Source organism: Leuresthes tenuis, unplaced genomic scaffold (genome assembly GCF_036924035.1).
Source record: "Leuresthes tenuis unplaced genomic scaffold, fLeuTen1.0.hap1 SCAF_11, whole genome shotgun sequence".
Lineage (NCBI taxonomy): Eukaryota > Metazoa > Chordata > Actinopteri > Atheriniformes > Atherinopsidae > Leuresthes > Leuresthes tenuis.
Window position 1 is genome coordinate 12,671,810 of NW_027325365.1, and position 25,397 is coordinate 12,697,206.

The window sequence follows — 25,397 nt, forward strand, 5'->3', positions numbered from 1 at the left end:
GTGAGTAAAGGAAAAAAATTAGGCTTCCCTGGCCTGCCACTGAAAAACAGCCTTTGGACTTAATTATACCACGAGGAGGCGCGTGTGAGCTGATGTCACAGTTTTAATTGAGCTGCATCACGGCTGAGTGAAACTTGCAGGCTCCTCCAGTTGATCGGCAGTTTGAAACATCTTTGTATTTCTGGCTATTATTACATATTCGTCAAAGTCACCTTTTCTTTTTTTTTTTTAACATGTTAATGCCAAATTAAGATGAGTGTAATTGTGTTTTTTCGTGTATTTACACGCTGCTTGTGGGTCAGAGTTCATTTTTAAACGGGGGGAATCTGGTAAATGTTACATTCCAGAGCCTTAAAAAAACATTTCGGATCGTCCATTGTTAAATTTCATATCAATAAAAGACAACAAGAGAGGTAAAAGGTCATATTTTTGCCAAACAAATAGTATTTTGTGTCTGTATGTAGCTTCCAGAGACAGTGATGAATTTGATTGTGTCGGGTTTGATTCAAATGACAACTTTATGGGATGTTACGATTCTGTGGGTTAATCTGGAGTTTGCTTATTTACAGTTATATTGTTTGGCAACCTAAGTTATTGTACACGTTACATTATATTTGCATTATTTTAATTCACGAACCAGGTAAAATATGTTTATTATGTTCATAATTCAGTGTCAGCAATGAGCTGATTATTAATTGCAGCACATTATTGCAAGACATAACTCCTACTTATTTCCAGCTCCTTTTCTGAATGTGATTTTTGGTCCTTCTTGCTCGTGTTTGGGGTGGGACAGAAGTCAGTGTGACATGTGCTGCTGTCAGTTGTAGGCGGTCCTGCCCTCTGGTTGTTACAAGAGAAGTTTGCCAAAAAGAAAAAAATGGAGCTCGTGTTTCACTCACAGTCCAAAAGGGAAAAAAAACTGTGTTGCCCAGAAGTCTGTGTTATAATTTCAGTGGACACCTTATCAAAACCTGTGCAACCTGAGTAAAATCCTTCCTCGAGATGAAAACCAAAATCCTTCTCAATGACAGTTGTCATATGAACAGCATCTTTTCTTTGTTCCTCGTGTACAAATGCTTTTGCAGGTTTCATTTCACTGACACCATCTTCCACTGAAAAGTGTGGCATTGATTGCACACAATCTGCTTTCATTTCGCACACTGTTGTCACGTCTATTCATGTTGTTGATCTTTGTTTCGGTTTGACCAAAGAGCAGTTGTTTGGTTTACAGACACGAACATTTCTTCCAAATTTGAGAGCATGACCTCTTTAAACCTTAATTAGGCCATCCAAGATATATTCACATTATAACACCCCTGTTATCATGTGGTAACACTTTATGAGACAAATAAAATTCTGATTACGAAAACGTCTTCAAAGATAGCACTCCTGCTTTAAATCTTGAGAAGTGTTACGCAGTGCTTCATACACTGACATTAAAATAGCTCCATATCACTGAGTAAAACTAAGTCAAACTTTCCAGCTATGATGTCAGCTCTTGCAAAAACAATCAAGGAGGTCAACCTAGATGACTGATAGAAAAAATACCTTTACATTGCAGGAATGGCTCCCAGAAGTAAAGGGGGAAATGGAAAAATCCAGTTCCCCCTCGCTTGAGGTGTGGGTGGTTTTAAAGGCAGAGAAACTGTCCAGAGCCATCTTGTCTGCTTTTCTGCACAACTGAGGAAAACAAAGCTGTGAACATTGAAGGACAAAAACAGCTGGTCTGGGATCCGGGGCTGCGCTGGTCGCAACTACAGTTTCTGGGAAACACGAAAACACTGCTGATAAAACAGGAAGGATTGCCTCACTGGTGTGTCATCTCTGAGACAACAGTCAGATTGTCTGCCATATTTTTGCCACAAGTATACATAAACAGTACACGTGCAATCTAATATACTTTTATATATCCATGAGGACGGCAGATCACAGACCGAATATCCATCATTTACGTTAAGGCAGCTGTGACCAGCTGTGGCAAAGGTATTCAATCAATTATTTCACATTCTTCTGCATGGAGGGCATTCTCTCAAGCATTCTGTCTGTGTAAATACTGTCTATTTGCATGTATAGTATATATATATTTGTAATAATTCCCTCTGTGGTAGAACACTGCACACAGGTAAAAGGATATATACTCTTTGATAAAATAAAATAAAAAACACTTGAACCTCATCTCACAGAGCAATATGAAAGCAGAGAGGAGAACTGAAGCATGGTCTTTAGACCTGTTGAAAAGCTGATATCACACACATCTAGAGCCAGAGCAAATACTCTGTGTAAGTCATATTTATAGTATACTGATTATTGTTCCAGTATCTCATGAGAAATGTGTATCTTAACAGGGAGCCCTTTGGGTTTCCCATTATTAATTTTCCTCTTTGTCGACTTTAAGTCTTATAAACTAACCCTATGCTGCTGTTGTTGTTGGGCTGACTTTGGGCCTGTTCGGGGATTTGGCTGTTTGTTATGTATCTTTTTCCTATCAGGGCAGACATCAGTTTGGAACGGTAGTGATCTCCAGCCAGAAAATACAGAATGGGATCGATGCAACTGTTGACACTCGCCAGAGGCCTGGTGAGCTTGTATGTGAAGTTTACAATGTTGAGGACTTCACAGTTCAGATCCAGCACCCGGGAGGTGTAGTAGAGGGTCCGCGTGATGTGAAATGGGACGAAGCTCACTGCAAAAACCACCAGCACGACAACGATGAGCTTGATGGACTTCTGACGAGAGCTGGCACCCTGCTGGCTGGCAGATAATCCCCGTCTGGGCCGGCACAGAGTCTGCGCCATCAGGCAGTAACACACCACAATGACCATGAACGGGACGCCAAACAGCAGCACCATGACGACAGAACTATAGTCCACATACTCCTCAAAGGACTCCTGGTTAGTTGTGTCGTGGCACAGAGTGTCATTGTCCCTCCTGGAGGTGGTTACGAAGATGAGATTGGGCACCAGGCACACAGACACCATGCCCCACACAGTGCCACACACTAAGTGGGCATGGCGAGACTTCACCAGGGTCAGCGCCTTGATGGGGTGGCAGATACCAAGATAACGATGCACGCTGATGCAGGTGAGGAAGAGGATGCTGCAGTAGAGGTTGGCGTAGAAGAGGAAGCGAACTATTTTGCAGGCAGCCACGCCAAAGGGCCAGTGACTGCGGTTGGCGTAGTAGTAGATGAGAGTGGGCAGCGAGAGTACATATAAGAAGTCTGACAGGGCGAGGTGGAACATGTACACTGTACTGGGTTTCCAGGGTCGCATCTTTGAGAAAACCCATAAAGCTGTAGCATTGAGTACGAAGCCAACCACAAACACCAGACTGTAGGAAACAGGAAGCAGAATGTATTTGAACTCCTCATCAAAGCGACAGCTGGAGTTGAAGACTGAAATGAACACTTCCGACTGGCTGTGTCCACTGAAATTCCTGATGAGCACTTCCATAATGCGACTTTACAGCCAGTAGATGAGAAAATCTAAAGGAGAAAAAGAGGATTTCTACTTTACTTGAAATGAAAACATACACAGATTTAAATTTAACAAGGATATCCATTCATCCATTTTCTATACCCACTTAATTCATTAAAAAAGGCTCACGGGGGGGCTGCAGCTGCCCAATTGTCCTTGGGTGAGAGGCGTGGTACACTCTGGACGGGTCGTAGTCCATCACAGCGCCACACAGACACAAATGAGACAAACAACCGTGCACACTCTCCCACTCACTTTTAGGGTCAGTTTACAATCACCAATTAACCTACCATGCATGTTTTTGGATTATGGGAGGGGATTAGAACCAGGTATCCTCTTGATGCGAGGCGACAGTGCGAACCACCACACCTAGATGTTCTATTCATTAATCAAATGGCCTAAATTAACTAGCAGTGGCCACAAAAATAATCAGTCATATAACTCATATAACACACCTTGTTATTAACAACATACCAGATATTGGAGACTAGAACTGTTTTGTTTTTTTATGGCAGAAATATGTCTTCCACAGTGTTGCATCACCTCTAATCACAACAACACTGTTGGTATTTGGAAACCAAGGAGAGAAGTTACAGTTGTTTTGAAAACAGCATATTCTTACTTGATATAGGATTCACCTACTTGGCAGGCCTTTTTTGGGGGGTTTTTTCGGTGTTGTTCCATAATGCCATAAATGTTTTCTGTGGGCAACAGGTCAGGGTTGAAGTCAGGTTACTTTAGCGGCAGGACTCCTTTATTACAGACACATCTGTTGTAACGTGACCAGACCAGTGTCATGTGCACCGATGTGCAGCCAAACCATCGTGGATGCTGAGCTTTAAGCTATGTGCTGGAGATGGCATGTATGGGTCAGTGAAATAACTGTTCATCTTTAATTCATTCCCAGGCCTAGTGATGTTTGTTCGTGCCTTTTTTTATATTACATATCAAACATGAAGAAATCACCAAATTCTTTGCAAAGTCACACTGAAAAACATTTCTTAAATTCCTGGACTACTTTCCAACACAGACTGTCACAAAATAATGAGTCATTCACCACCTTTAATACAGAAAATCTCAAACTCTTTGGAGTGCTCTTCTATTCAACCCAATCAAGTTTATGGCCTGTTGCCAATTGAACTAATACGTTGTGTGAGAAAGACCTGTTCTGCAACTATCCGTGTTACAAAACGTGTTGATATGACAATCAAAATGCTCCTTGTCTGATCATTTGCCTAAAACACTGTTTTGAATCAAATGTAGAGATTAGATTGTTTGAAAATTATGCAAATTTGCATTTTGCGCAGCTAATTAGCAAAAAAAAAAAAAAACGAATTAGCAAAACAAAACGTACATAACTGGAGAAGGACGTTCAGATCTTTCACGTTAACAAAAATTGTCATGTTACAGCCTAAAGCCCACATTCCCTGCATGTTGAGCAGATAAGCACAGCATTTTCACTTTCACTTACAGTATCCTATAGAGTACTATAAATTACCATACTACTGGATAATAATCATAGATGGATGTGACCATTAGTTTTAGGTGTTAACTTTGGCGCTATTTCAAGTTTTTTACGCTCTCTGATAACAACGTCACCATGTGACGGATGTAGAGGAGTTTCACTCATATCACCCAAATTACATTTTAAGATTGATTATATATTTTCCATTTAACATGCATAATCTATGTAAATCCACTTGGTTTTACAAAGCTGCCAGTTAGTGTGCGAGCAAGCTGGGCAGCATTTCATGGTATCAGCAGACTCGCAGCAACACGCCTCTACTCACCCAAACAGGATCCCAACAGCGTTGCTGTCAGGGTGTTAATATCCAGAAAAAGTCGCCTTCTTCTTCCGCCACTTTTCCTTTTCAGGCGAGATCTGAAAGCTGCTCCTTTCACCCCGTCCCTTTGTTTGCTGCCTCTAAAGTCCAAACGCCGCACTTAGAGGCTGCACTTGAATTTATTTATCGTACACAGCCACGTTTGAGTCCATATTAACGCCTCCAGACACAGTGAACTGTGAACACACAGAGGGCAGGAGGCACGGGAGTGCGGGTGAGGAGGGAAATGGGAAGTCAGACGACCGAATGAACGAAAAAGGCCGCCCAAAAACCCTCAGTGTGTCACTATCGATCTGCGTAAAAACTTCTCCCGGAGTTCATGCGCGCACTTATAAAACTTTGGGTTTTGTGGCCATGAAGGAAGGCACGCTATTAATAAGTAATTCTGTACATCTGAAAGTTACACCCCCTTTATGCAGGGTGCGAGCGCACACACACACGCACACCCGCACACACACACTACTGCCCATCTATGCTGGTTGAGACAAGCTACACGTCTTTCAATAAAGCGTTTAGTTGACCACTATTCAAATCTTTAAACATGCGTAATACAATTCAGTTACTTATACAATTAATGCATTCAGTTAATTTAAAATGTAGGTATGATTTGCTTTTACTTTGCCAAACTTACCAGCCATCACCAAGTCCAGCTGTTTGTCTAGCTGGTGTGGCTTGTGACTGCTTCCCATATTGGATAACAAAGGAGTGTGTGCGAATCTAATGGCAACTATAAAAGTTTTTATGATACTTCTGGGGTTTAAGCCATAATATTTTGGCCTTCATGATACCCCTACAATGTGAATTACTTCTACTGTTAAGGCTGATCACTGTATTTGGCACACGTCTACAGTTCTGGTTTTTTTTATGTCATTGATCTAAATTAAAACACATGAATGCTCAGTCATCATAAAAGACACGTGATGTGGAATATCATTCATATCCTTCTGATTTATTGTAAGATGATCGCTGATATGATCGTTCCACTGATTACCCAATACCTAAAGTAGTTTGACTCATCACATTAACCTTTAACTACTGCTCACATGTTAAAACCCTGCAACACCAAAGTCATTATGGATATCTATGGATAACATATAATGAACCCACACTTCAATAGTGGTTAACCAGGAGTACTTTTTCAGCTCATTTTGCTGTGCCTTTCGACAATTGCAGGATTTAATTAAATGTAATACCTTTACATTATGATACTGCTCATTTTTCATTAGTGAAAGACCGGAATAATACTTCCACCATTAACTTAAACTTGGGGATTAAACACATTCCAATGGCAACACATAATGGTATGTGACACCTATAGATGCTCATAATCACACTGTTGTACTGCAGTTTGTATCACAGTGAAAATATTTCCTCACTGGAGCTTTGAGGGATTGGCTTGTTTGTCTTATCTGTAACTGTTATCATCTAGGCTTTCCCCAAAAAAACTCACATGACAAGGCGTAGAATTATAAAGTCAGCTCATAAAGGAATAAAAGCAAGCAGGATGTGCAACTCTGCTGGAAACACACAATAAACTGAGTTGAAATGAGGCATTACTTAATAATTTACTAAAGACTAAAGTTTGAACGATCCACTCTCAGAAAACAAGATCATATCAACAAGTACAACCCACAGACTATGAACTCGACAGGTTTGCATTACTATTTTATAGTCTGCATAGACAATACAACAGAAAATACGTCTCGGCCCCTATATGCAACGAGCGTTTCTCCACGTCAACAATGTCTGACAGGAATGCTTACACTTGTACAAGTGATGAATGCAACTGATGATAAATGTTTGTGATGTGAGGAAATTGTTGTTCGTTTATTAAACATTTCTAAAACTGATGATATGAAATCTGATAAATCCATTTCAAGATCCGCCCAGCAGGCATATTCACAAGAATTTGTATTCAGTTAAGTTTGTTTCATAGAAAAGGTAACAAGTAACATCTTCTACCATCTCCCTTGGACTCCTGAATAACATGAGGGCTATGCACCTATGTAACGTGCATTTTTTCAGGGTCATCTTTTATCATATTTTTTATCTGAGAGTCCACACTTACGTTATGATACGTTATGAACTGGGTAAGCCCAGTTATTTAGCTGGAATTATCAAAAGAGGTGAAACCAGAAAGTAAGATGTAGTCAACAAGTCTTCCAATTGATATCATATAGGTTGTTTGTTCATAACCTTCAATTTGACCCACATTGTAAAGTGCCGCACCTATAAACAATAGGAGAGTAATAGGAATCTTGAGTGAGTTTTCAACATCAAAACAGACATCATTCACAAGTGTTTCTTTTCAGAAGCCATAACATCCTCAGAGGAGGAGGGCTTGGAAGGCACATGTCGCACCATCCATTAAAGCCTCCATGACACCAGCTCAAGACCAACATAATGACAGCAGCTTTTCCAATTAATAACACAAGAACACCTTAGAAAAACATTTGTGTCCCTTCCTGGTTGGGTTAAGGCAGTAATAACAGTTTCAATCATAATCACAAAGATTGTGGTTAGGGCTAAAATATATCCTTCTTACAATGCCACTATCAAGGATTTCATTGACACCGTTTTGCCGGATGCTTTGGTAACATGTGAACACAAAACGGAATTTCTTTCGAGCATAGGCGCTTCTTCAGATTACTGATATTGAACTATATTATACTATTGGGATTTAATTTAATATGACAAAGGAAAACAGCACTCCACCCGTTGTTTCGTGAGAATTGTTAAATTGAATTTTCTGTGGGCATAAACTAGTTTGAAACTCTGCACATACAATGCGTTATTCTGTCCAGTGAAGCTCCAGCATTTAACAATGGGAATAAGAAGAAAATGTATAGCTTGAGTGGAAAACCTTTTGCAACAACAATGGTTTAAAACTGTTCCTTCACTTAACAAACTGACCCCTTCACCCCAATTGCAGACACAGTGATGTTTTTGTGCGAGCAGTGATCCATTTTGTTTTCATGTGCGTTTCGGTTAATGTTGGCAGCACTATGAGTTCTAATGTTTGTGTACTGCATTGGTTTCTGTTGTTCGGATAAGGGAATGTGAGTGGGTCACAGAAAAAGAATGTTCTGCATCAGAAACATATTGAATGGTTTGCTCTTATATCGTACTTTTTTAACCTTGGTGACTCCACAAAGCGCTTCACAGTTTTTCTTCTTCATTCATTCACACTCGCACTTACCTATAGTGAGCAAACAGCCATGCAAGGCACTGGCCTGCATTCTGGAGCCAACCAATTCAGTGTCTTGTCCAAGGACACTAATACATTTGAAGAGGCCGGGGATCAAACAGCCACGTGTGCAATTTGTGGCTTCGACAAGGATGTAGCTTCAGCAGTCTTCTGGGTAGCTTCCTTTTACTGCGCCACAGCGATCGAGCCCACTTAAACAAGCTGTTTATGTTTAAAACTTTCCTTTTTCAGCTTCCCTCTTTCAATCTTGCAAAATAGGACCAAAGCAAAACGAAAAAAAAAAAAAAAAACAGAAAATCTGTTTAAAATCCAAGGCTTTTAATTTGGTCAGGAGAGTGAAAAAAAGGAAACTTCAGATGGTTGAATTCGATTTTAAAAGAATTCAATTTGTAAAGAATTTAACTGACCACCTTTATAAGAGAAATGAGCGGTCTAATTATTCTGTTGCTCTCAGAGAGAAATTTAATCTACGAGTTTCCTTCGTCCTTCTATGTTTTTTGGTTGTTGTTCCTTTACTAGAACACGCTGCTATGTAAATAGGTAGCATCCCTATTCAGCTAGTTCACTTCGTTAATAAAACTTTGAATACATTTTAAAGAATTTTCTCGTTATTTGAATGTGGCCAAAACTTCCCAGCCCGCGCACACATGATGATATCACTGCAGTCAGTAAGGCAGTGACATGGTGGTCACTGACACATACCTGCTGTCAACAGAAATGTGTTTGGCCAAGCCTTAATAAGTAACTGCCTGCAAGGACAAATCACAAACACTCTGAGTAAGATATATTCTAGGCTCTGATTTACAGTCGAAGTTGTCTCATCTATTACTGCTGAAGTCTATCATTAAAAATGAGAGTGAGAGTGACATACCACTGGCGTGTTTTGGACGCGACTATCATTTCAGAAATCCTGTCGGTAGTTGCTTATTAGAGGGAAAAACAGAATTGCATCTCTTCAGATATTTGTACACGTTCAAAGAAAAGTTTCACATCTATTCGGGAACGTCAGCAAAAATGGATCTCGACACTGACCGAGGATTACAATGTTCGGCTAATGTAGCAGGACTACGCTTTCACTTGTACGATCACTGTGGACACCAAATAATTGCTTCATCTTTGCAGGGTGGATACATCAAACAACAGATGAGCAGGACGGTGCGAGGACTGGACGAGTGCTCTGAAATGGATAAGAGAGAGACATACACATTTCTTTCCTTTTTTTGCCATGGCTTGACAGCATGAAACGACACTCGTGATTGCCCGGTCACAGTCAAGTGTCGTTTTATGCTCTTTATAAACGTTGCATTGTGGGTATAACTACTGATTAAGTGACATGATAGTAACCTTATGAAACAGTAAACAAATGGCATATGGCAGGTCTTATTAAACATGCTTTCCTGACAATCTTCCAGTTGATAGGGATGTATTTTATGCTTTATCATTTTATTATAGGGCTTTTAAAAGCTTGGGCTCTGGCTCAATAATAATAGCAGTATGCAAGGTTAGCACATGGTAAAATGGATGGTAAATACCAACCTTGAGTGAACACTGGAAAATAAAGGTCTATATTTTCATAGTAATTTATGATACACTGAAAACAAGATCAATGAGGCCTACATATCACAATCAATATTTGTTAGGTTTCAGTAAATGGAGACAAATAGCAGAGTTTTCCATTCATATCACCCATGTCCTTCATCAACTATTAAGACGGCAGATGAAAAAAATAAAATAATGTGCAATGAGTACTTCCTGCGTTGTATTCTCTTTTCTATGTTTGATCAAGAACGTGAAAAGATGTCAGCGATGTGGTAAAGTCCAACTGATGTGACTGACAGTCAGGTCAGCCTCCCTTTAGTTCTCAAAGTTCTTCCAGTTTTAACTGAGTAGTTTACAAGGCTTTGTACCATAAATGTCTTGTGTCAGTTCCAATTCCTGGGCAGGTTCTCCAAGATCCTGCGTCGGTGTGAAGGGTTTGTCACCCCCGCAGCACATAGATCCTCCTCAGTGATGCCACTGGTGGAAACAAATGGTGTTGAGAAGAACTTGATTAGAAAGTTAGACGTGAGTCACACAATTCATTTACTGATTTATGCCCGTTTGTAATCTGGTGAATCTTTGTAAATGCATGTCTCATCTGTATCCCCATACAAATACAAGAGGGTATAAATGCATCAAACCACCGTATTGTTCCTTAAAGAAGTGGTTTCACATTTTTGGAGGACAGTTGTGTCTGAGTTAATCATAATAAAAAGGTTTCTCTCATAAGTATAGTGGCCCTGAGGTGCAAAAAACGAAGTTCAACAACAAATAAAACCGTAAGATCAGAAACATTTTCACCAAACACTGTTTTCAGAACGATCGTGTTTTTCAAAATGTGTTCAAAGTATTTTCTGTTCACATAATGTTTTGTTTTCAAATTTTTTCCATTAAGTTGTTTTGTTTTCTTGTCTTTTCTGTAATCTCTTATTGTTTTGTCGAGGTTTTTTCCCTGTTTTGTCAAGGTTGTTTCCCTGTTTTGTCGAGTTTTTTTCCGTTTTGTCGAGTTTTTTTTCCTGTTTTGTCTAGGTTTTTTCCCCTAACTGTATTGTGTTTTTTGAGGGTTCGTGTTTTTTGGGGGATTTCTTGTGTTTTGTCCAGGGCAGTTGCATTTTTCGCCTCAGTCCAGGAATAAAAAACTCCGTCTCAGATAATAACGCAGAAGCGATCTTGAAGAAACTGATGTGTTTACTGTGCGTATATTTGCTGTAGCACTGATAACTCCAAAGTGGCTCTATCTGACAGTCCTGCTCATCTGCGTCACATGCACAATTGCCACTTGATTTCACTTTCACCTCATTTACCTAAACAAGTGAAAACACATTCAGGTTCAAAAATGGGTGTGACTAATCTGAAGGTGCGTTTGTAATCAAAACCCAGTTAAGAGCCAGTTCTTTCACTTTTGGTCATATTGAGATATTTTACTGTAACAGCTGACAACAAAACCCTGTGTCTAATAAGTAACGGCAATCACAATATTAATGTCATGAAATGACAGACTCATTATATTCAGCACATATTTAGACTAATATTACCTGAAATAATCCAGATCATCCCAACCATTGAGGCTAAGTCCCAAGGTGTATTTTTGAAGACCCAGAGCACTGAGAAGCTCCCGCACAGTTTCTGGTGCACCTTTGAGGACAGACACCTGCTTTGAGATAAGATAGAGAGAGTTTTTACAGATAACCGGAACTGGCCCTTCCCATTTGTCTTTGTGAGCAGGGTCATACCTCTTTCTCCCAGCTGTAGCTTCTGTCTCCATGCTTCAAAGGGCCATTTCTATAATTTGCCCTGTGGCTGAGGATTGTCGGGCCTCTCTGCTCTGAGGGGAAAAAGTCAACTTCGCTGAGGGATTTAGCAATTTGCAAAGCAGTGAGTGAGTTGTCTCCTGTGGGCGGCTTATCGATGTTCCAGGGAACGGAGGCCTGACAGTTTGCCAGGTGACTGGGAATGTAGGGGATAGCTGCTGGTGACTTGGCTGCTTGGACAGCATTGGTTCTTGTTGGAAGAAGCTGGTGTTGGTCCCTTCTGGCTTTTTCCCTCAGGATAGCTGAGTGATTCATATACAAGCTCCTTACGTTGTCTTCAGACTGTATGGAGTCCTGAACAATATTTTTCTTTCCTTGGTATTTTTCTCTTGATTGAGAAGTCTGTTCCTGGTACTGTGGGATGGCATTACATGAGGGTGGAGGTATAGGAGATGGGTTTTGGGCTGGAAAAAGCTGATAGGAGGAGTTGGTTTGGGATGTGTGAAAGTCACTGTGTGACTGAGGCAGGATGGCTGGAATTTCAATTTCTGTAAAGTCTGATCTGCGACAGGGTCCCCGATCAAAGCCTTGACGACCTGAGACTTTGGGGAGCTGCAAAGCTTCATTGCCAGACCAGATCACCTGAGGGTCTCTTCGCTGGGGGAGAGCCTCCTCCACCCTACGTGGCACTGATACACCTTCAAAGATGAAGTAGGCTGGGTTGGTGTAGCTGCTCGGTGCGATTTTAAGTGGGACTCCAGAGGACCTGCAGTGAATATACAAGTGTTGAGTTTTACCAGCTTAAACACACAAATGTGTAGTGCAACCTTGTGACTGTGTCATCAAATCAGAACACACACAAAACAAAAAATCTAATTATAAATGTATCAGTGGATCGGTGACACCAAAACATCAGTACAATGCAGGATACCGGTAGTTTCTCATTTTTAATTGTCAGCTTGTGTTGCAAGTTTAAAATCGATGACGACAAATTTTGAGAGAGCGGCAATCTATTGCTCCATGTCATGTTTAACCAGTCATTGTTCAGCCCTACCCCAACACTTTTTCACGCCCACAAATTTGGTGTTTTTCCTCACTTTGTCCTCAGAAATTTACAAGCTTAGAGGTTTGAGATAGCAGGATTTATTACTCCTCTTTGCATTTTTTTCAACTAGTCTGCTGCAGTTGTCTCATAGTTGAAATTCCGGAAGTACGACATTTGAATAATTTGCAAGGAAGTGAATCACAATCAACAACAGGACTACATTAACATTTCTCATGCAGCTGCTGTTGCAGTAATGCTGTCTTCCGCACTTAAATGCACGTAAATGAAATGCATACAACCAACAGAACATTTGAGCTCCTTTAAAAATGTTCCTGAGACTAAAAGGTGAGGATGGGTTTATATATCAACGATTCCAAATGATAACAAGACACCACAACAATGCACAGCAGTTTCTGTTAGCTTGAGGCAGGACTTTGCAATCACAATCATTTAGGATATTTAAAGTATATGAAATCAAAATTTCAATAAATTAAGCAAAAATCAACGAATAACACAAAGAAAATCTGTGGCTATAATTGCACATGTCTACATATAACTGACTAATCGGCTAAATTTGCTAATGATGTTGTACAACTGAGTGCTACTTTACCCAGATTCAGTCAACTTTGAAACACGTATTTTGCCTCCAAGCAAAAATGCCAATGAGAGTGAATTTCAAAATTTCATTTCATTTTCCCAGTTTCTCAGTAACTCATTTTTACATTTTCATTAAAATGTGTATCAGTAGCATCACAACATATTTATATCTTTTGTAGTATGAGCAACACATACGGCAGCACATTTCCTTTGCTCACGAATGGAGAAGGAAACAAACATCTGAGGACATTTTTCTTGAAAAGAGCACCAGAGTGCAAAATTTCCATCTAACTTTAAGAAATGTATTAAAAATGTTGGCTAAATATTCCAAACTAATCAAAAGACAGTTGTAAGATGAGGGCAGGGGATACTGCTGAGCAGTGACAGAATTTTTCAATGAGTCTTTGAAAACCTTTCAGTGAAAACTGGAGGCTTTATGTTGTATGACGCTGATGCTCAAAAACAATAAGGGGTTCTCACCGAGTTATTGGGATCCTCGCTACAGCAGGAGACACGTGTACCCTCCCAGGACCTTTGTCATCTTTCTCAACACAGAACAACTCTGAAAAAGTCAAATTTCAGGAATTGAAAATCCTCTTTTTGTGACAAGCAAGACTTCTTCAAAGTCTGTGTGTTGCATGCAGGCAAAAGGTGATTGCCAGTTTGCAATAACACAGCATGCTGGTGTTTGTGTGTGTTCGGCCTGACCTGGTGGCATAATACCCAACTGTCTTGTTTCAGTGTCTCAGGATGCATCTGGTGATGGTCAGTCAATCAGGAGCCAAAAGAGGAAGCGGTCGAAAGATATCAGCAAGGGTAAAGCCAAGCCAGGGATCATTGAGGAACCAAAAAGGGGAAGCAATGGCAGACTCATAGGAGAGTCAAAGAACGCAGTGACAGTGGAGAAGAAGATTTAGTGGGAAGTGATAGTGCAAGCAAGGCAGAGATTCGTAAATAAACACCTTTAGCCAACCCACCATAGATCTTCTGCCGTGTTGATCGCCTGTCCTTGGGTACATGGACTCTGACCCGTCCTCGTATGGAGCCCATCTCCTCGCCCCGGTGAGTCAAAAATGTCTCAAATTGCTCTGACGCACCAGTCAGTGAGCGTAGAGCCACACAACATTCACCTGTGGCAAAATTTGCAATTACTCGATGTATGTCACATTTACCATAAACTACTAAAAACACAGTGAAACAACAATGGCTCAGCTAAATATGACATTGAATGACGCACTCTGGCACTGTGCCACTAAAATAGTTTCTTCTTTCTGTAGACTACTAATGGAAGAACCTTTGGTCCTCCATAAAACTTCACAGGTACATTAAGTATAATCTCTTAAGACATACTTGTTATTGAAGAGCAAAATTTCATCACATAAATGGCAATAGGTCAATGTACTGGGGAAAGTGAAGCCGAAATTAGCAAACATTAAGAAAACCTAAGAGAACAATTTGCACTGACGGTTGTGTTAAGGTTAAACTCAATAAATAGCTTTTGTAATGTATTGTTGGGTAGGACAGGTCTTTAAATGTACTGATTAGCAGCCTCAGCAAAAATACATGAAAGTTCAATAGTTAAAAAGACAAAACTATTTTTGCCCTGCTACTGACCATATGACTCAAACCCATCACATGACTTGACAGACAACAGCAGGTGCTGGTCCTGAAGAAGCTCCATGTCAGACCTAACAGGAAGGAGCTATGACAGACACAAACAAAACACAAGTTAACAAAAGTCAGTTCTGCACAAAAGTCTTAATCTGTCCCTAATTTCTTTACATTTTGCATCCGAGGAGCCGGACCTTCATGTAATCTTTCAAATGTGGTTTTGAGCAATAGTTTCCCAAGTTTTCTGAAGGTTTTTCAAAGTTATTCTTGGAAATGAGAAATAATTTCAAAGATATTGTAAATATAAAACAGTAATTTTTCATTTTTCAACATGCTGATTTCACAAACCAAAGAGCTGAAAACTTGCTACATCTCGGTACAGTGAGGAAACAGAACAAGGACAAAAAAGGAAGTGGCAGGCTTAAAAGAAACTGTCAACAGGCTCATAAATAGTATCTAAATGTAATGTTCTTAATATACAAGGAATAAATCCAACAAAGACCTGAAACAGGACCAGAGAGATACATCTGGTCCTTCAGCTGATCTATCTACTGTTGGCCAAAGCCTTATCAGAAGTGGTCTCTATGGAAAGGTGGCTGTCAAGAAGCCATTCTTAAGGAAGGCAAACAGGGAGAAAAGGCTGAGGGAAGCCAAACTAAACAAGAACTGGACTGAAAATCAGTAGCAACAGGTCTTAATGTGGGGGAGTCCAGGCTCTGGGGAGTGATAAATCCTCTCCAGAGCCTGGACCTCAACATTAGGGAGGCAGAGTGGAATCATCTTGACAGAGATGAAAATGAGCTGAGCCTCTCACCTTCGGTAGCTGTTTGAAGGACCAGCCCAGTTTGAGAAACCCTGGGACATCACAGCTCTGCGAATCATTCTCGCTGGAGCGCCGCGTCTCTGCGAACAAAGATATTAATTAATTTCTGCTCCTGAGTTCCACTAAATTGCTTTTCAATGTCTTTTTTTTATATGACCCCTTACCTTCAAGGCAAGAGGAATGAAACTCAATGAAGAACTTAGCCTTGCTTGCTGTCTTCACAATGGCCTCGATGCCTTCAAGCTCAATCCAAGCCCTCTCTGCGTTGGAATTTGAATCTGTTTGAAATTAAAAAGGCAATTTTGTTGATTCAACGCATAGATTCTGTCATATTCCAGCAGTTTACGCCCAAAGAGCCACAACAATAATAGCACCTGTTTTGGAGCAGCATTGTGACGTTACTCCCACTTGAAATGTGGCAAAAACAGGTGAGTGGTCACTTGTAAAGAGGTCATCTGTGCAACCTAGTGAGAAATAAACCATGAGATTGATATCAGTTTAGTGGCAAAAACAACCCTAAATGTCTGAAATATTCTTTGGCTGGTACTGGGTGAGAACACTGTAAGACACTTGAGCTGCCATGTCGTATCATTTCAACAGAGAAAATGATTCAATGAAATCATCATGCTACAGCCCAGTATGCGGTATAATCTGCTAGTTTGCTGAAGTTAGTTAAAAACACAAGTCAGACAAGGGAGGAAATGATGCTGTGTCTTTACTGACCACAGACCAGGGGATGATTGTCATTCGCTGTGAGGCTTTACAGCGGTACATAGGAAAGAAAAACTGACCACAGAATTACCCTTGAAATCCTGTCTATTTCGACAGCCAGACTTCTGGTTATCGTACACTTTTATAGTAAATGCCTTTCCGCATGTTTATTTTTCTAAGAAATTCTCCAGCTCTCACCATATGCTGTGCAGGTGATGTGTGTCTCTGGGTAGGACTTCCACAGAATCCTGTCACACCATGATGGAACATTGACTCGTACCTACAGAGAAGGAATTTCCCATAACATAAACAGCAATGCCTTAGGAAATAAGGATGTGCATTTATATATATATATATATATATATATATATATATATATATATATATATGTATATGTAGTTTACAGTGAAGGGTGCCTTCATTCCTCATACAACAGACATTCCTGTTTTAGACAGGAGGTTAACTCTGCTATTTTTAGTGGTCAGAACAGCTGCTGTCAAAGTCACTTATCCCTATAGATTCCTGAAATAGGATTAAGTTACAAATGAATTATCTTAAGAAGTGTATACTTGGAATGAATAATAGAGGCTCAATGGTCTGGGTTATGGCTTAGTGATTGGAAGGTCAGAGGATCAAGCCCTGACACTGGCAAGCTGCCACTGTTGGGCCTTTGAATACGACTTTTCACCCTTTCTGCTGGGGGAGGGAGTTAAGTCATCTGATCCACAGCTTCCTTAGAAGTTGAAATATTTGGCGTTTTGCTGTGCCCAGTGTGTAAGAGACAAAAAAGACCTCATCCTTTGTTTCCAGGCCCTTTTCTTGACACTCAAATACAATAGAAAAAACAGTATCAAACAGAAAATGTCATTTAAAAAGGTGATGAAGTTACGAAGCAAAAGAAGAGGCGACTGAATGTGAAAGTTACTAGATTTCAGACAATTCAGCTTCACGCTAGAAAGACAAAATGACACACCTTGTAATCTCCCAATTTGTCTAAAAAATGTTTGGCAGCAGCTCAGTTATACCTTTTTTTTTATTATTGACAAGAATCCTCTGTCCTGTACCTGAAAGAACTGTTTGATCCATCATCTTGTTTCTGATGTGCTTTTGTGTTACAGCACAAGACTCACCCCTGACGTCTTGTATTTCTGCCACAGGTAGCAGTCTCGAGAGCCCCTTTCATACCGATAAGTGGGTGGAAAAGTGATCTTCTCTTCCTCTTAACCACGATAAATGAGGAGAGCAAAGTGAAAATAAGAACATGCAAAACTGAATCAAAAGGAAACATTCAAGCTGTGTATTTGTTGTTGATTCTAGAACTCACTGAAACTGAGAAAGGCTTTCCTCTTGTGCCTTTCTCTGGTAAGTTGGTCCGCACACATGAGATCTTCGAATTCTCTTTTGGACACGTGTTTCAGGATGTCCTGCAGTTGAAGGGAACCAGGCAGATGCAGGGTATTACACATGCACAACCAAGCCAACGAGAAGAACAGAAATCCAACAATGAAAACTGTCGGTCTGACCTGTACGTCCAAGTCGAGCCGGTAGTTGAGGTCTCCACACCAGAAGAGATGGGTGAAGCGCAAGCTGATGTCAAATGCAGCCAGCTGTTTGTCACCCAGAGAGAGAAGTCTGAGGATGTCCCCAAAGCTCTGGTTTCTCCTGGGCATTGAATACATTGCAAGACAGAAATAAATTTTTTGAAACAGAACAAAGCGCACGTTTCTCACACATAAAACACAATGCACCTTAACACTTTCTCACTCCCAGACGTCAGGTGGCAGTTAACAAACCCAAAGGATGTGCCACTGAATTGGAAGGAGACCCCAACAGCTCCCTTGTTTCCTGAAATAACAGAAGCAGTCAACCTCGAAGGTTAATAAAACCCGTTTTGATTTTGTTAAACGTGAACTGATATTTTGAGCTGTGATCCAAGATAATGCACATCTTCGCTGTTTGGTTTGTGTACATCTGTGATTGTGAGATCATGCAGACAGGCCTACCCAGTGTGTTCCCCAAGCCAGTCTTCACGCTGGCTGTGTTCACATGGCTGATGCGACTCTCATGGTCCGGCTTTACAAACACAGCCAGCCTCATGTTCCAGAGGGACTGCACTGCCACCTACAGGACATTGTGTCACATTGCAATACATTAGTTTCAGATCACCCACAATCACTGACTTCTTAGTAGATTTGACTCAATTCCAAGGCTCTCCACGCAAATGTATTCACATGTGATCTAAAATTACTTGAGATTTAAGAGTATAATGCAGTCAAAACATGTTCTTTTTCAGTTAAAAATGTGAGTTCCTTCAAACTTAATGTATTCATGTTGTTATTCATGGTGTTATTTTTTAATGTTGAAAAGAAAAAACAGTGTAAGTGTTGAGGAGAGGAAATGTATAAGCTGTATGCTTCATGCTTTACATGTATCTTGAAATACCGTGTCCACTGAGACTATTCTGTGATTTAGAAGTTTATGGGCAAGCTTCAGGCCCAAGGCACCTGTTTCAAACAGTTCCTAAGCGTTACAATTTTTAAAAGACTGCTTAGGTTTCATGGGTAAAATAACAAATTTCACTTGACTTCTCCAACAAATTGCATAATTACGATTGCACCAAAAAATCAGTTTGTTTTCCGTCAGATGTGAGAGCTTAAAGAGACAGTCATCCGTTTCACATTACTAAATAAGAGAGCGGCAACATTAGACCACATGATGTCACTGTATATGATATAAAGACAACTGCTGACTAATTGTTTAAAGGGCCTGAATGCAAACATCTTTTCTTGGTTTTGGTAGAATGTGTCAATGAACTGCAGAAAAACTGTATGCTAACATTAAAAAAAAAAAGCTAAATCAGTAAATTGATAACATTGTTAGAAAATTTGTTGACAAAAATAACAACAAATATCAAATAGCGGATTTTAAATTGAATTCCTCAGATCGTACAATGTAGCATCTATTAAAAATCAGTTCTTGATGAGCAGAATTAAAAAGCACTTGTCAGAACACAAGCTCATTAAAGAACTACAGTCTTTACATTTGTTGTAGTAATGTCCCCGACATCTGAACAGATCTGTGAAATGTGAGTAAAGGCCCCTTTCAGGCCAAAAAAAAATCCTCAAATAAAGTTGAAATCTCAATAAGAAAGGAGGATTACTTGTTTAAACTCAATCTGAGTATAGCTGCGAAGGACTGCTTTGATATGTTCGGTCCATTCTCTCTCGCCCTGAGGGTTTTCCTGAGTCCCGAAGGCGTAGATGTCATGAGGGAGCAAAGCCGTCGACTCATCTGGGGTGTGTCCCAATCCGCAGCAGGTCACCCATGACTGCAGACTTCGAGGAGGAGGGGAGCCCCCTTAGTGCACAAAAAATGAATACAGTAAACCAGTCAATCAAAATATTCCCCACGCTCTAATTCAGCACATTAGTGAGTTTTCTGTAGCCATGTAAATGATTACCCATATTCCAGGTGCCAACAAACACAGAGACCGCATCAGGTTCGCTCCGCTGTGAGTGCCTTGACTTCATCAGCTGGAGGAGTTGACAGAAGGAGTCACATTTCTGAAAGAGATGAAAGTCAGTTATGTTGGGGGGAAATAGATCACGTAACAGCAGATCTCAGTGTCTTGCCTTACCCGTGCACTCTCAAATGTCATCTCCTGTGGTGTGTTGTGATGACTGTCAACCACCATTCGCACCTTGGCTGGACTGCTCTGAAGCTTGACAACCTGAAGAACTGATACGTGGGAGTTACTAGTCAAATTGCATATACAGTAATGGTGTCACACAAGCAAAGGGAATGTTTTAGGGAAATGTTTTCTTACTTCTTTCATGTGCGATCCTCTCTATACCAAATGAGCCAAACTTCCTATCAAAAAGCAGCACTCCTGCGTCCACATCCACAGAAACAGTTTGTCTGCCATACCTCACTACCCTCACCTGCACGTGCAAAACAAATAACCATCAGTGCACTCACATAGTGTCAGACAGCAGTTGATTTGTATTGGTTTGTGTCACCTGTTTTAAAAAACAAAATGCATCTGAAAGCAGTTATTACTGTAGAACTCAGCTGATTATGAGCTCACCCTGTTTACCTGAAAAGAGTGGACAGGCAGTGGTCTGGCGTTCTTTACAGGTGTTACACTGGTGGGTATTGGTTCAGGAGGAGGTGGGCTGGGCTGCACTGCCAGATTGTGATTGGTCACGGCATCCTGTAACGCTTTCAATACCTTAATGGGCAGATAGTATGGCACTCAATCAAACGTTGAGTGTAAAGAGCAAGATTTCTATTCTCATTTACCCTTTGGGAAGTCTTCATGATCAGTTTGAATAGCACTGTCATTAAAGGTAAAGTGGGAATTTACCAGTACACCAACAGTGGTTGACTCGGTGATTCTTCCATTTTTTTTCCATGTGAGAGTCACTAAATTTTACTTCATTAGCAACAAACTTGTACCCATGTCTAGACTTAAAATCGTGTTCCTACCTGAACTTATTTTGAATAGTTTTTAGACTTTTCTCTTTTCTTATTGTTTGAGCTCCTTAGTTTTATTTAGTCCCCCGAGAAACAAGTGTTGCAATTAGCATCAGCTATAAACACTATGAAGTTTTCAGTGTACCTGTGTACTTGAGTATCTGTTCCTGTCAAATAAACTTTAAATAATTAATCAGGAAAGTCATTATTCGATGTGTGACTGTCTCCAATGGTTGATTTTACGAACTCATCATCATGAACACACCTTTTTCTCCAGCGAGGAAAGGAGGCTCACCAAAGCTGTGATTTTACACAGCAAGCTGTCAATCTCCATCTCTGGACCCTTGTTCCCAAAAAACAAGACAAACGTTGCAATGAGTTTGTATATATGACAGCATAAAATGATACATTTATCCCGCACTGCACTGGGTCACTAACTGCAGTTTGTTAATGTTTTTATACAAGCATAACGCATGGTTTTATATTCATACCTGCGACTTGGTGGGTGTTAAAGAGCAGCTAGGATGGTCGAAAACCTTGGCCAAAGTTTCCAGGCTTGAAAGAGTCTGATCAACCTCACTGTAGAACCGATCGATAAAAACCTTTTAACTCTCACAAATTTATACAAAAGATTATGTCATAACTGCTGTTGGAAAATGTTATCTTCTATAAATCTGTTAGCACATACATTGCACCATATTTCACAAACAGAAAAATATCATGGAATATAAGTTCAAAGCAAAGTGGTCCACATATTTCAAACTATGACTATTAGTTACGATTAACATCGAGAAGAGCAGAGTGGCTCTAACCTGTTCAAGCCTTGGCACGCTGCTCCCAGAGTACGCTTAAGATAGCATAAAGTTGTTGCCCCTTTATGCACATTTTCAATGTCAAGAGGCAGCTCACTGAAGAGGTAGTCACTGAGCCGGCAGATTACTTCACCCGCAGTACTGTAAACAAACAAAACATCAAATTCAGACCATAGCGCAGAATCATTCAAGCTAAAGCTGTTTTCGGGATATTACTGCGGCCAGGATTTCAGTTTAAATGTCACATAACGGGATAAAAACTGCGAGACTTGTCAGGAAAGTAGATCGAGGGCAGTAGCCAAGCACACAGCAGATACTATAGCAACACTGCTTATTAATAGGACAAAAAAAAAGGCCCCACAAACAGTTTCACAAGTAGCTGCTATGCTTCATTGCCAGCAGGTGCATATGTCTATGAGCACTGAATGTGGTGCACACACTGAGGTGACACCACAAATTATTTTTCCTCTTCCAACATACTGTTGCATGTAAAAATGGATGCAATACTGCAAAAGATGCAGAACTAAGGTGGAATAGATATGTGAAGTAAAGTTATTCATGTACATATGCAGGGAAAAGTTAGTAGTTATGGCAACTTTGATCAAGTCTAGTAAAATCGAAGCCAAATTATTATACTTGGATGTATTCAACTCTTGCAACTTCTCCAGGAATAGAGCATGAGGCGCTGGTTTGGTTGGTGCTCCAGTGACAGACGTCGTGTTGACAGAGACTTGAACAGGAGGTGGCTTCTCATCATCTGTCCATGCAAAGAAAACGATAAAGAGCAACGATAGGAATTCACAGGAGGATCTTTAAGCTTTTATTACAATTCTAAAAAGACACATTTCACGACCTGATGGTGTTTCGTACTGTATTGACAACACATACAGTATGTCCATCTGCATTATAGCTTTGCTTTTGTTGAATGAATCATGACATGGTGTGACGTGTCATGTGTTCATGTGTTTATCATTTTTATTTGACGTCTTGATACTTAAAACTAAAAGCGGATGTACTTTCTTTGTCACACGACTCTAACATAAAAGCTGGCACCCACCTGAGCTCTCATCCCCTGTGTCTGTATCACGAGGAACAGGGTAGAGAAGAGGAGTGACCAGGCCTTTGTGGGGGTGTTGGTACCCCAACACCAAGTCCTCCAGTGTCCGGAAACAATTCACCTGCACCCCCTGTGTTGTCTGAGACAAACAAACACGACAGCAGCACATTTATACAGTGCATGTCCTGCATAAACCGTCAGACTTTGAACAAGTGTAATGCAGAAGGTATGAGACACATGCTGTATAATAGAGAAAAGAGAATGTTTTGGTTGAAAGTTTATGCACATAGAAAAAAACGTTCTGTGTATTTCTAACTGTATTTATCATGGATATTCATTTAGACTTTAAATGAAATAACCAACTAATCTTAATTTGTATATTTTGTCAAGCTGTCAGTGAACGTTTCACACAGGACCCACATCCGTCTTCTGAACTCTTGCTTTGTTGAGAAAAGCAGAAGCATTTATTTGCATGACAAAAAGAGCACATCAAGATCATCTGCTGTGATAAAAGGCAACCCAGAGGGGTTTAGAAAGCTCTGCCCCACAGGAAAGGTGTCATCGCTGACAGCTCCTTCCTGACTATAGAAGCACTTGCCTGTCTTGATTCACTAAAGGCCAACATTCCCAAGTTGCTTCTCATAAAGCAAAAGCCATTTTGAAAAGAACCTTTAACATTTAAGCAAAGAGGGCCCGCAAGCCTGCTCTCAAACTTCACAACTGCACATCAAACGTCAGGCAGAAATTCAGATTACATACTCACAGAGCTACCATTCACATGAACCAGCTCAATATGGTGCACATTAGACCACAATGCTGAGCGAGTTCTTTTCCTGTGCTCTCTTTTTAGACGTTTTTGTTTTCATTTTGCGGTGAGAGAAACCGTTTTTTTGGCATGGGCTACCTGTCTGTTGTGCCAGGAACTCTTCAAATAGTATTTTTTTAAACCACAAAGATCTCTTGGAAAAGCAATTTAAAAGAAATGAAAAGGAATAAGAGACAGTGCACGACAAAACTGGCCCCAAAATATCTCCATGGCCCTCTTGGAAAAGCAAAAAGGCAAGCGTGCGACTAGTGCGTTAGTGGAGCAAATCCAATAGGGGAAAACACATACTGGAGGTTTATATTGATGGCGGTGGAAAAACAACTGAAATAGCAACTCAGTTTAATGTCTTCATTGGAAAGCAGAGAATACATCCAAGTCAAAGGCTTAAAAGCAGCTGCCAGACAATTGGTATTAAACTTGACATTGAGCTTTAATATGTAGCAAAATTGTTCTTTAGAAAAAAGTTTTATTTCTCTCGCTCACTGCTGTTCTGTGATTGCAAACTTTGTGCTTGTGTGGGTTCCGTCAGGGTCTAATAATTAGGTCATCTGCTGACTAAATAACCCCCTGTTCAGATAATCTAAAACAGACATGTACCATCTATGGCTCAAACTCTACCACATCCAACAGGCACATTATGTCTAATACAAACACTCTCTTACATATGCATAACAAGTAAGCCCACTTTGGTCAATGACGTAGTGTGTGGGTTGAGTAGGACTCTCTAAGACATAAAAACAGTTTCTCCTCTGAGCTGCTGAGCTCATGCTGCAAGCATGCAGCCACATGGCAGAGATGCCATTCAAACAACAAAGTGACTGCAGTCTGTACAGAGAGCAAACACAAACATGCTTCTGTTCTACTCGCAACATGGAATAACAAACCATTTTTTCATCCCTCTGATCGACTGGGTGTCGGACTGGCTGTACGGTTTGAGCCAGGGCTTCAGACGCCTGCACTGTTTTTCTTTACTAAAGCAGAGCATTCAGTGTCGGGTGGCAAATAATACTCACCTGGACTGCCAGAAGACCGTCTGCATCTGGAAGAATACGATACGTGTGAACATGACGCTGGAACCTTTGGAAACCAAAGACAACTGTTATTAAGGGCATTACAGACTCCAGCAAAACAAATATTCAAAGGGAAAACTGCTTTGTTTAAAAAAATAAATGAAAAATAAGCTATAATTTAAGACACCAAATCTCTTAACAAGGTGCTAGCTGTTTTGCACATCATCACTGATGTGGCTTATTTTAGTCAATACAAAGTCTGAAAGAAACTTAGATCATCACATCATCGGCACACAAAGATGAACAGCAGCCGCTGTACATGACAAGAAGAAAGTAGGATTAGAAAACAGAGGGACTAAATACAAATCACATCTGGGGATGAATTAAAGACACCCAAAAAGAGAATGATATACTGAGAAAAGAATGAAGGGAAAGAGGGAGCTCTGTGAGCAGCCAGGCTCAGCTCTCAGGAATGTATCTGGCTTCGTCCGGCAAGTAGTCAGCGTAGTGCGGTCGCTGGAGTTCCCGCCCACTTTCAGGGGCCCAAGGGATGAAAGAGGGGTAAGTGGGGAAACAGAGAGCCATAAGTTAGGATTTGGCTGGCTGAAATT

The 25,397-nt window shown here is 40.4% G+C and overlaps 2 protein-coding genes and 1 long non-coding RNA gene across 7 annotated transcripts in view; 1 reads left to right on the forward strand and 2 right to left on the reverse strand.

Annotated features, from left to right (window-relative positions):
- Positions 1-1,965: 1,965 nt before the first annotated feature.
- Positions 1,966-9,266, reverse strand: LOC140317926 (P2Y purinoceptor 4-like). Of its 3 annotated transcripts, none has more exons than XM_072395480.1 (2): positions 8,520-9,266; positions 1,966-3,484 (listed from the first exon to the last, which is right to left on the reverse strand). In XM_072395480.1, exon 2 carries the CDS (start codon positions 3,450-3,452, stop codon positions 2,391-2,393), a length of 1,062 nt encoding a protein of 353 aa, XP_072251581.1. In that variant the 5' UTR covers positions 3,453-3,484; positions 8,520-9,266; the 3' UTR covers positions 1,966-2,390. The 3 variants fall into 3 exon arrangements, with proteins under 3 accessions (XP_072251581.1, XP_072251579.1, XP_072251580.1); XM_072395478.1 differs by lacking the exon at positions 8,520-9,266 and adding an exon at positions 5,267-5,607; XM_072395479.1 differs by lacking the exon at positions 8,520-9,266 and adding an exon at positions 4,266-4,376.
- A 468-nt stretch (positions 9,267-9,734) lies between these two features.
- Positions 9,735-25,397, reverse strand: part of inppl1b (inositol polyphosphate phosphatase-like 1b) — a 28,884-nt gene continuing 13,221 nt past the window's right edge. For 2 of the 3 annotated variants that reach the window (XM_072395474.1, XM_072395473.1), the window contains exons 3-28: positions 24,790-24,853; positions 22,951-23,089; positions 22,530-22,650; positions 21,894-22,034; positions 21,573-21,660; positions 21,347-21,424; positions 20,702-20,836; positions 20,432-20,546; positions 20,243-20,343; positions 20,066-20,168; positions 19,766-19,962; positions 18,609-18,726; positions 18,354-18,450; positions 18,129-18,267; positions 17,930-18,029; positions 17,736-17,824; positions 16,804-16,885; positions 16,269-16,358; positions 16,059-16,172; positions 15,886-15,974; positions 15,075-15,162; positions 14,438-14,590; positions 13,941-14,022; positions 11,801-12,584; positions 11,603-11,721; positions 9,735-10,544 (exon numbers count right to left, since the gene is read on the reverse strand). In XM_072395474.1, the coding sequence (XP_072251575.1) occupies positions 10,451-10,544; positions 11,603-11,721; positions 11,801-12,584; positions 13,941-14,022; positions 14,438-14,590; positions 15,075-15,162; positions 15,886-15,974; positions 16,059-16,172; positions 16,269-16,358; positions 16,804-16,885; positions 17,736-17,824; positions 17,930-18,029; positions 18,129-18,267; positions 18,354-18,450; positions 18,609-18,726; positions 19,766-19,962; positions 20,066-20,168; positions 20,243-20,343; positions 20,432-20,546; positions 20,702-20,836; positions 21,347-21,424; positions 21,573-21,660; positions 21,894-22,034; positions 22,530-22,650; positions 22,951-23,089; positions 24,790-24,853 (3,520 nt within the window). In that variant the 3' untranslated portion in view covers positions 9,735-10,450. The remainder of the gene's footprint in view (positions 10,545-11,602; positions 11,722-11,800; positions 12,585-13,940; positions 14,023-14,437; positions 14,591-15,074; positions 15,163-15,885; positions 15,975-16,058; positions 16,173-16,268; positions 16,359-16,803; positions 16,886-17,735; positions 17,825-17,929; positions 18,030-18,128; positions 18,268-18,353; positions 18,451-18,608; positions 18,727-19,765; positions 19,963-20,065; positions 20,169-20,242; positions 20,344-20,431; positions 20,547-20,701; positions 20,837-21,346; positions 21,425-21,572; positions 21,661-21,893; positions 22,035-22,529; positions 22,651-22,950; positions 23,090-24,789; positions 24,854-25,397) is intronic. The other variant, XM_072395475.1, reaches the window with a different exon arrangement.
- Positions 14,436-17,824, forward strand: LOC140317929 (uncharacterized). The gene is made up of 3 exons (XR_011917807.1): positions 14,436-14,522; positions 14,738-14,780; positions 17,724-17,824. It is a non-coding gene; the product is annotated as an uncharacterized lncRNA (long non-coding RNA).

What these genes read in the sequence shown, in the direction of transcription:
- LOC140317926 (XM_072395480.1), bottom strand. Translation starts at nt 3,452, where the DNA reads ATGGAAGTGCTCATCAGGAATTTCAGTGGACACAGCCAGTCGGAAGTG.